We start from the raw sequence: 11,357 nt of genomic DNA, 5'->3' as shown, positions 1-11,357 counted from the left end.
GGGAATTTTAAGACATTAAAGTCACTTTTGCCCTAATTCATTGATAAATGTAAAGCAATGTCAGTCAAAACTCCAGTGTCTTATGGAACTATATAAAGGAAACAGCCAGAAAAATAAAAATCAAATTGAACAATAATTGAGTTATTCTGAAGTAATGTGGTACATGGCATTACATAGCATAAATTTTCATTAAGAGAAGTAGAATAAAGAGCTGAGAAAAAGATATGCATGCTTTCAAACTTTTATGCTAGTTTTCATGGAAAAAATCGGTGTTTCACTAAGAAATGAAAATAATTCTATCATATATCACAGTAATAAAAAATAATAGACTAGGTATAAAAAGCCAAACTAACACTTATAGAAAGTTATGTAACACTTTAATTTCAAGATAAAAATGTTTAACACAAAGTACTAAAAGTTTACAACACATACAGAACTAATGAAAAATCACAAGTGAAAAGTTTTCTCTGACACAAAAACATCAAATAAAAACAAGAAGATAACAGCTTTAAGCCAAGACATTTTCAAGGACTTTTTTCCACTTTGCACTTTTAGATGATTTAAAATTCATAGTTACTAAACACTAAATAAATTATGCCTTTATATTTAGCATATACAGCAAAGCCTGGGATACAGAGTTCTATATCAATATACAGATGAAGAAAACTTAATTGTGTAGGTTTTTTACCACAGTTTCTAAAGCAACTTGATATTTTTTATTACTACAAACCAGTTTAGTGGCTAGGGTCAACAGAAAGGTACAATAGTTGTCACATCACAAGCTTTTTCAACAGGTAATTTTACATTTCTGGGTTAACTGCCATTTTCAAATTAAGCCAACTACAGGAAACTTCAGGTCAAACTGATTTTAAAAATAGTAACTTCTTATACATCAACTATAGAGAAATTGTTATAACTGAAATTTACTTTTTCTCTGTACTACAGAAAACAAATTCATTATATTCTTATGAACATTTTAACAGGATAGGCCTTTAACTTTGGTTATAATTTTCAGAGTTTACTGTTTAACATGCTCAAATACAGAATCCTTGTAGCAATGTTGGGAAGAAATTATTTTCTAGATTGCCATTCTCATATTCTCCCAAATGTTGTCACTATTATAACAAGATATCCTGTCAAGGATGTTTCTGTTGCTCAAAGTTTCCAGGGTAAGTAATACAGACACTATCATAATGGATTCACAGGAAATAATCAGAAGTTATGCTAGAAAGTTTATATTCTTACTCAGTCTTCACAAATACTATAGCACAACTAAATGCCTTCCTTCATAATGTCTAGTATCAAAATAGCAGTTGCAGATTTGGTTGCAATTTCAGAAGCTACCAATGTAACTGCTTAAAAAATATCCTGTTTTTTCTCAGCTTTGCACTAGGATCAGTAATTTACTGCTTACTTTGTATCTGCTTACCTGGACAGTATTGCCTGGTGAACTTCATGTAAAATATCAGTGTCACTTTTATGCACTGTGCTCTGTCTTAAAAATGTATTTAACTATGCCTTTGACTTCTAACATGTGGAACAATCCTAAGAAATTTCTTAATCTGTCTTCTGAGTTTGACTCAAACATTGTTAATCGAACCTTTAACAAGTACATTTCCCCTAATCTGCTGTTACATTAAAATAAATTGCAAATTTCTCCACTAATTTTGCAAATTCCAATTTGTCCTGCAGCTCTTATACTTGTGTCTTAATAAAAAGCTGATGTATTATTACTGATACCTAAATTTACCTATAAAAACCCTTAACTTTCCTTATAAATAAGCCTATACTTTTGAGTTATATCAAGTACTCCAAAATGAAGTTAAAATCATTACTTAAAACATTGCCTTTCCAACAAATCTAGAACTATTTACTTTCATTAAGATACATATTCAGCATACTTAACTAGTTCAGTCTCAACTTAGGTGCAAATTGTTTTCTTCTTAATCGTGGCACTTTTGTCATTTGCCACTTGAATGGCTAAGAAAATTGATACTTAACTTTAGACTTAAACATTTTAGCTTTATATCTTAACTTTAGACTTAAACATTTTAGTTATATATCTAAATTTTCTTCTGATTTATACTATTTTTTTTTAAAGTTAGACACAACGTTTCCGTAAAGATGCAAGCATCACTTTCAGGTTTTTTATAGACTTGTCAAACCTTTTATACACTGCTTTCAAAAACAGCATGTAATGTTGTTAACCTAAACAGAAAGCAGGTACAGCTTGCAATGGAGAAATACCATATTGCTTAAGTCTGAATGCATTCATGTGCCAAGACCCAAAGGGAAACTTTAAGCAAACAGCACAATTCACCTTCCAAACAAGTGTTTTTATGCTTGTTTAACTCACCAGTAAAATAAACAGTAGCATTTCACAAAACATACTCTGAAAATTTAGACATTAAATTAAAATTTTTTAACTTCTGTTTTTCAATTAGCAGACAACTATGAAATTACTTTGAGTAACTATTTTTCAATTTATCTGAAAATTCATGGAGCGTAAAGTTTATAGCTCTTGCCTCCAAAGCCAACGTTTTTTCTTCAGCAGTACTCAAGTATGAATTAAAAGAGAAACTCACAAACATTTTCCCATGCCAAGAAAACATAGTAAGTGAATATTATTTTTAGTATCTGTTTCGGCCTACTCTTTCAGATCTGCTTCCCCCATGACCTCCCCTGGAAGTTTCACAACCTGAGCTACTGTATGACTCACGAGGAGCAGGGTACACCCTATCCTTCAAGGATGGAAATCCTCGTTCTTGTCTTCCACCACGGTCACGACTACTTAAGTATGTATAACCTTGGCTGCTTGAGTAACTTTTCTGCCCTCCTCCGTATCTATCTCTTGTACTGCTATAATCATCATAGCGACTTCTTCTGCCATAACTCAGAGGCAGACCTCTTCCTGAGAGAGCACCATGGGAGCCCCCTGTGAAATTAATAATTGATAAAATTACAAAACTTTTCCCATTACTGTTATAACATGACTGTAAAGTACTAAATCTTTCAAAGGATAGCCTTTGTCTGCCTCTATGGTGAAGATATGAGTTAGTACCAATGGTGATGGGGCTTTCACATTTATTTAAAAGAGCAGTATTTTTTACCTCCAGTAGTTGAGAAGGCAATGGCAACTCACCCCAGTGTTCTTGCCTGGAGAATCCCAGGGATGGGGGAGCCTGGTGGGCTGCTGTCTATGGGATTGCAGAGTCAGATGTGACTGAAGTGATTTAGCAGTTTAAAGTAAATGTTAATTTTTTGGAAAAGACTAACATTTTGAACTTCTTAATGTTCCGATGCTTCCTACTCTTAATAGCACTTTTGTTTTTAAAAATGTTTAATAATTTTTGTGATTAAAAATGTGAGCTGCCCAATTATCATTTAATTATCAAAAATAATTCAAAGACCTTCACGCCAATCAATTAGGTAGAAATTACTTTTTTTTAAGTAAACTTGAGTGAATGATGTAGATCGAGCATGTCAGTTCTAATTCTGTCCTTTTTAAGTTGTAACTGTCCTCTTACCATAACTCTTATATGAATCCCTGTAAGAGCCTCCAGTTCGATGTTCAAAATAATCTCTATCACGGTTTCCACCATAGCCATCACGATCACTAAATGTAAGAGAATTAATGTTATAAGAAAAAATTTCCTTAAGTTATTTGATTAGAAACAGAATTGTTTATAGTACCTATGTCCTCTGGAGGCATGACCATCCCAAGAACTTGAATGGCCATAATCATGGTATGCATACTCTCTAGACGGTGGAGCATAATCCTTGGTGTCTCTCGGACTTGGATAATCTCTGCCTGAGTAACTTAAAACAAAAATAAATGAAAAGAATTCATACAGAAGTTTTAAATGTGCAAAGGACTTCAATATACTTTTCTTCACGGAAGATATGTAATGATGAACAAGAATATAAAACACTGCTTAACATAATATTTTTTTAGGAAAAAAAAGTTTCTCAATCTGAATGAGATACCTACTCTGCACCCAGTAGACAGGCTATATATATAAGACATCAAGTGTTGGTGAGCATGCAGAGAAACTGAAATCCTATGTGTGCACAGTAAATAGAAAGCTATGTCAGACTTTTAGTGACCTTGTGGACTGTAGCCCACCAGGACCCTCTATTGATGGGATCTTCTAAGCAAGAATATGGAGTAAATTGCTGTTTTCTCATTCAGGGGATCTTCCCCGCCTTGGGATTAAATCTGAGTCTCTTGCATTGGCAGGTGGGCTCTTAGCACTGCACCACCAGTGCAGTTATGGAGATGAATGTTTCCTTAAAATACTGAAAATACTGTATGACCCAGGAATTCCAATTCAGAGTTTACACTGTGAACTGAAAGCAGGTACTCCAGTGTTTGTACACATTAACCACAAAGATGGATAAACAAACCATGTTAACTATACATATAATGGTAGATAACCCCCACTCAAAAACTGAAGTACTAATTCATGCTTCAGCAACAATTATCTTTGAAAACACTCACACTAATGGAAAAGCCACATATTAAAGGTCACATATTGTTAGGGCTTCCCTGGTGGCTCAGTTGGTAAAGAATCTGACTGCGATGTGGGAGACCAGGGTTCAATACCTCAGGAAGATCCTCTGGAGAAGGGAATGGCTACCCACTACAGTATTCTGGCCTGGAGAATTCCACAGAGAGTGGAGCCTGGCAGGCTACAGTGAACATATAATATATTCAGGATTAGGTAAATTTACAGACATATGACATAGGTGGTGGTTTCTTAGGGACATGGGGGATAAAAGTGGGAGCAACTGCTTATGGATTTTGTTTTGGGGTGATAAAATATTTTGGAACTGAATAGAGAGAGTAGTTGGAGAATTCTGAATATTTTAAATGCTATGAAATTGTTCACTTTTAAAATTTTGATAGATTTGTTAAATTTTACCTCAACAAAATTAACTATGACTTAAAAATTCATATATTTTATTTTTCTTTACCTGTCTTTAGTAGCATAACCATCATCTCTTGGTGACACATAGTTATCTCTCCGAGAAGACACTGGCTCTCTATGAGGACCTCCTCTGTAATTTTCTCTTCGCAATACTGGACCTTTAATATAAGTATCTCAGAATTGAAAGTAATATTTCAAAGAAAAATTCAAAAGACTGGTGTCTCTCCTCTCTCCAAAACAATTTTTAAAAAACTACTTATAAAATCCCATTAATGCCTTTAGTTTGCTTTATAAATGCAATTTCTGAACATTTTATTTCCTGACAACAACTGCTCCCTGTACATTTTGCATAATCTTTAAATTACAAGTAATAGAATCTCTCAAAACTTGAGTAAAGTCTAATTAATTTTTGGAAACTACGTTCAATCACAAAGTTGTTGATTCTTTCCTAATGTTGATAAATTTAACATAAACCACAACTTGAATTACTGACCTTTCAAAATGATAGTACTATTGAGTTCAACTACTTATTAACAATAAAAGGCTCATTTGAAAAATTCTACCACTTCTAAAACAGGAAACTATTTTCCATAAATAATGTTCACTTCTTGTGTCTTATTAATTCCTGGTGGTCAGAATTCCCTTGTTTTGTTTGCTTACAAGGCTAATAGTCTAATGAAACTTTAAGTTTCTCAGCTTCTTTTGTATTTTGAAATCAGTACCATATTATACTTGGCTTCATTAATATCCTATACATAAAATGACAATTTGATAATGAGTCAAAGTTTTTAGCTCTATCAAGAGCAAACAATGTAAAAATATGGTAAGAATCCAAACTACAGTTAATATGGCAAGTTTCAGTTACTTTTTATAATTACATGAACCAGGCAGCCAACATAACATAGCTAAACTACTCTACATTCCAAATCGCTAACTCATAGGATATTAGTTTTCATGAAAATACTTGATCTTGAAACCACGTGAAAAATCCTACTAAGCAGCAAATGTTAGCAAATTCAAAAAAAACCTGAGGAATTCTCTAGCAAGCATAGATTTAAAGGAAATATCTTCCCCACTTCTATGTTAATCACCTATTACACACTATAATTAGATGCTAAAGAATTATATTTTTCAGCCACAAATCAACAAATAACCTAGTGATCAATAAACATGTCCATGTAATTCTTTTCATTTGGCTTCTTAAGTTAAGGATTCATTTTAAAACAGCTCACTTTTACTAACTACTCGGAAACAATAGTCTCTGTATTATATAGCGTTTACCTCGTCCTCTCATCCCACTACGGCTTCGCCCTTGAGCAGAAGGAGCAGATCTTTTCGGAGAAGGACCTTCACGTCTTGAAGATGGTCCTCTTTTAACTGGATAGGGTCCTCCTGAAGAGCTCATGTTGAGATTATATCCATTATCACCTGTATTTCAATGAAATCTTTTAAGTAAACATTCTTTAAGTTTTGCTTACTGTTTATAGATCTTTACTAAAGAACTACCATTGCCCTCAGCATTTGTATTTGTGTAAACCAATAAAACTATTTCCTCATGTGATACATCAATTAGTACAATTCAATCAGTTTGAAAAATTTATGAAATGATTCAAGAACCACTGCTGTGATAGTAGTCTGAAGAGACTAAAGGAGGTGGAGTAAAACCAGGATAAAATAAATTTTTAAACACACTGGGAGGAAAATAATTCATACAATTCTGGTGTCAAAAAACTTTAAAAATCTAATAGAATAGGTGTTATGTCAAAACAATAAAAAATATGCACCTAAAAATACAAAAAGCTCCTTTTATAGGAAAAAAAATGCAGCTTCTTAAACAACCTTGAATCATTTAGTAACCTAGTACATATTTACTTGGAGGAAAAAAATAATCCTGCTTATAAGTGAATCCACACAGATCAAGTCTGTTTTGTTCAAGGACCAAACTTTACTGTTCATTTTTCAAGGAAAAGGCTATATTTTGCTCAACTTTAATAGTATTTAGAATGCATGGTAAGTAATGAAAAATTGTCTTTTTATCTCACTAGAAAACTGTTTACAGATACGTTTCAGTTACATTTGGCAGAGTATGAGCTGGTAAACTTTTCTCCTCATCTGAGAAAACAATACAACTGTGTGATCTTATAATGAACACACCCTGTAACTGAACTTTTAAAAACATTTTCTAAAAAATCACGCATCTGGTTGTCAAAGACAGAAGTGAAATGCTTTATTTTTCAAGATTGGTTATCGTTAGCAGAGACAAAGTTTGTTAGATATATGGAAGTTTAAGAATGGAAAGTGCCTCCCTTCTTTCTTACCAAGTAAAAACTTTGAAAATATTTCATAATACCATTTTCAGTAACTCATTGTTCTCTAACACACACACATACATATGTATTACATATATGTAATTATACATACAAAACAGAGGCTTTTACATCTGTATCAAAGAAAACTTTTCCAAAATGCAAATTTTATTACCACAGAACCCAGGAACAAAAGCACCATATCAAAATGTCTGGAGAATTGCATAGATTTGTCTGCACGTACATGCTCAAGACAAATACTACAAGGTCAGTCCAAAAATACACAATGCTCACCCCTAAACTGTGGTTATCTGTTACGTAATCTTCAAAGTTCTCCTGTATTTTTTACAATACAGTAGGACTACTCAGAGTATATAAATGTCTTTTTAATAGTTTAAATAAAGTTATTTGCCATAAATTGGAAAATTCTAATGTATGATCAACAGCAGTGAATTCTGTAGAAAGACTGTTAAAGAAGCATCAATAACAATGGTAAAAAGACTTAATAAAATTTAAGCCATTTCCCTGTAAGATGATAAACATTTTTTGCACATAAGTAAATGGCACCCCGCTCCAGTACTCTTGCCTGAAAAATCCCATGGATGGAGGAGCCTGGTGGGCTGTAGTCCATGGGGTCACACAGAGTCGGACACGACTGAACGACTTAACTTTCACTTTTCACTTTCATGCATTGGAGAAGGACATGGCAACCCACTCCAGTATTCTTGCCTGGAGAATCCCAGGGATGGGGGAGCCTGGTGGGCTGCCGTCTATGGGGTCACACACAGTCGGACACGACTGACGCGACTTAGCAGCAGCAGCAATTTTATAACTAGAACAATTCTTTACAACTTAGAAATAATTCTGTTTATCAATAATGGTAATTTTTCATTTAATATATTCCTGTAGATTATTCTCATTAACAATGCAATAAAAATTGAGATTTACTAGATATTCAAACTTAACTGTTTTTCAGTGCTATGGCATCCTTATATTTTAATACATTACCAAAGTCTCCTCCACGAAACACATGCCCTCTTGCTCCACCAGTTCTTCCTCTTTCCCATCTTAGATTTCTTGGATGGCCCCTGTTTCTTGCAGGAGGTTGCAGTCTCTGTCTACCACCACTTTCAAAAGATGGTTTATTGGCTTGTTCTACTTTAATTGTTTTTCCATCCAAAAACTAAAGATTGAGTATAACATCAGTAATTTTGCATAAAATTTAACTTATTATCACAATGAATTAAATCAGTAATTTTTCCCCAAAGCAAACCTTTTTTTTTTCTGAAATGACTGTGCCCTTCAACATGATGAACATGACTTAATTGGCAATTGCCTTTCATAAGTCATCCAAAACAAAGCATATGTATTCACTATTAGAAATTCCTGAACAGTTCCCTGGTATTAAAAGATGAGTATCTCTTCTTTACCATGAAAAAAGCACACATTTTTATTTTCTATAATATGCTTCATTTTAGTAACTTTCCATTTAAAATTTTAGTTTCCCAAAGGTACATAAAAGCATGCATATTACTTAAAGTATTCAAAATTATTGTTCCTATCATTTTGTAGCATTTGTTCTATTAGACACAAACATAAATTTTCTCAATATAACTGCTGCTTTATATTTAGTTGTAATAATTTTCATTTTTCTTTTTAAAAAATAGAACCCTTATTTGGTCATTAACATTTCTTGCCTTATACAACTGTTTTATTTTCTGTTCCCAAGTAGTTACTGACCGTAATGCTACTTCATATTTTTCAGAAATGCTTAAATTTAATCTTTCAGTATCTGCCTTAATCTTTTACAGAGACCAAAGGGAGTTTTGAAAACCTAACAGGAATCATACTATACAGACTCTTGTTATTTCATATTATTTTTGGAAAACAATTTTAAATCCTAAATTCCTACCAAGACTTCTGGCTGAAATGGGCTCTAGATCAATACAGTCATCCTCAAAAGCCATTTTTCCCCCATCTTAGGGTCTCATTTTCTATTTCTTGATTCAAATTATTTTCCACAAATTCATGCACTGTCTCCTTCCCAACTCAGGATTTAGCAAACATTCCTAGATATACCTAAAAATAGTACCCACCACCCAATAAGCTCTACCAAAATTAGTACTTTATTTTCCTTAACATTTTTGCATGTATAATTAATGTTTCTACTTGTACATTTTTTCTCTTCACCCTAGAACACCAGTGCTTAAGAAAAAAATATTTTGTCTCATCCACAACCATTAATCATCTAACTAAATTCAATCAATGCCTTGCAATGTAACACCTATTTAATAAAGAATTACTCAAGTGTAATTTCAGATTAAATGTTTCAGTGCTTGACAACTGGAACAAATAAAAAGAGGAATTAGTTACCATCAAGTATTCTCAAGGAAAATTTATCTCTGTGACCCAAAGCTGAGTCAAACTTAACTTTTATGTATTACCACATCTGAAAAATGAAAGTACAAGGGTCAACATGTGCTACATGTGTGAAATATACTAGAACCATAACTATAGATAATAGGAAATTAATGTATTCATCCTAAGGGAATGTAGAAGTTCCAGAGAGAATTTAACAATTAACAGGATATCATGAATACAAAAGCCTATTACCCACAATACAAAATGGGGGAGATACAGACTTTGTTTTTCACTATAACAGTCCACAGAGGCAGGATGTCCTGGAGCAAACAGTGCTCCATAGCTAGCTAAAGAAGTGGGATGGGGCTGATTTATGGCAGAAACCAACACAATATTGTAAAGCAATACTCCAATTTTTTTAAAAAGTTCAGCTTCTAAGGGAAAAATTATTACTCATAACACTGATACAGTGAAGAGTGACTTAAATATAATATACCAAGACTTAAAATACAGTATGGAATACTGGGAGAGTGCAGAAGGTTAAGACCTATTTGTATTTACACTTGAATGTTAATAGAAGATAGATTTAATCTATTTTGTTAATGCTGGTATTAACTTCAATCTCTTCCCAACCAGAGGAACTACTATTTGACACTAGTATGTGACAAAAAGGAAAGTGAAGCCTTACAAAGCATTATACTACTGTAACAATAAAGAAATCTAGAAATAGTACTAAATGAAGAATGTACATTATTAAGAGTTACCTTTCCATTCATTTCTTTGGCAGCATCCTTTGCATCTTCAGGGCTCTCAAAAGTGATGAAAGCAAAGCCTCTTGACTTGTTTGTGTTTTGATCCTTTATCAAGAGAACTGTAATACACATAAATCTTTTAAAATGTCACATAAAATTGAACTTTACTAATTTCAAAATTATCACTCCTTTGACAATTTCTCACTAGACCCCTTTAATGTACTTGAATGTTATCAATAGAGCATAGTACAAACTTTGAAAGATACTTAAAAACAAAAATTATATCATTTTATACATGATATAAAAATACCATATAATTTGATTTTATATATTATTTCTGGTATTTTTTAAAATGAACATAAATCTCAATAATTCTAATAATCTCAAGAATTCTGCAATAATCTCAATAATTCTATAATTACCAAGTCTTATTCTATTTCACATTCCAGTACCAGCAGTACATTTTAAAAGCACTGTTTACTTCCCTTTTCTCTAAGAGGAGACCCTTTCACTGATGGCCAAGTACTTGCCCAATTAAAAAAACAAAAACCTTAAACTACTCATAGTTGTCCATGGATATATATTAGGTATACATTTGCTTTAAAGAGACGTATGTTGATTCTAGAGTTCGATTCGGTTCAGTCACTCAGTTGTATCCAATCCTAGAGTTACCTTCCACAATGTGACCGTATTTCCCAAACTCAGCTTCAAGAGACTTCTCCGTTGTTTCAGCACTGAGGCCTCCTATTAACAGTTTTCCAGGCCTATCTGTTGCCATCATTTTACTGTTAGGTGGCAAAAGATAAACCAAAGAACAAATTGAGCCAAAATGTTCAAATATAATTTAAAGAAAAAAAACTGAACTTTTAAAAATGTTTAAAATACAAAGAAACTTGTAACGCAAAAAGGAAAACAATCCCTGACCTAATGAATGCTGTTTTTTACAGATGACAAAAGCCTGTAAGTGTAAATTACATTAGAAGGCTGCCATAAAACTCTTTTGAGCT

General features: G+C 32.9%; 1 protein-coding gene across 1 annotated transcript; it reads right to left on the bottom strand.

Annotated features, from left to right (window-relative positions):
* Positions 1-2,630: 2,630 nt before the first annotated feature.
* On the bottom strand, positions 2,631-11,131 carry LOC108634523 (RNA-binding motif protein, X chromosome-like). The gene is made up of 8 exons (XM_018044450.1): positions 11,023-11,131; positions 10,363-10,469; positions 8,246-8,420; positions 6,213-6,359; positions 4,978-5,089; positions 3,694-3,819; positions 3,528-3,616; positions 2,631-2,935 (listed from the first exon to the last, which is right to left on the bottom strand). The coding sequence occupies exons 1-8, from the start codon at positions 11,129-11,131 to the stop codon at positions 2,631-2,633; spliced, it is 1,170 nt and encodes a 389-aa protein (XP_017899939.1).
* Positions 11,132-11,357: the final 226 nt, after the last annotated feature.

Source organism: Capra hircus, unplaced genomic scaffold (genome assembly GCF_001704415.2).
Source record: "Capra hircus breed San Clemente unplaced genomic scaffold, ASM170441v1, whole genome shotgun sequence".
In the NCBI taxonomy this organism is placed as follows: Eukaryota; Metazoa; Chordata; class Mammalia; order Artiodactyla; family Bovidae; genus Capra; species Capra hircus.
Note: the sequence above shows the minus strand (reverse complement) of the source record. Positions and strands in the feature narration are given on the sequence as shown.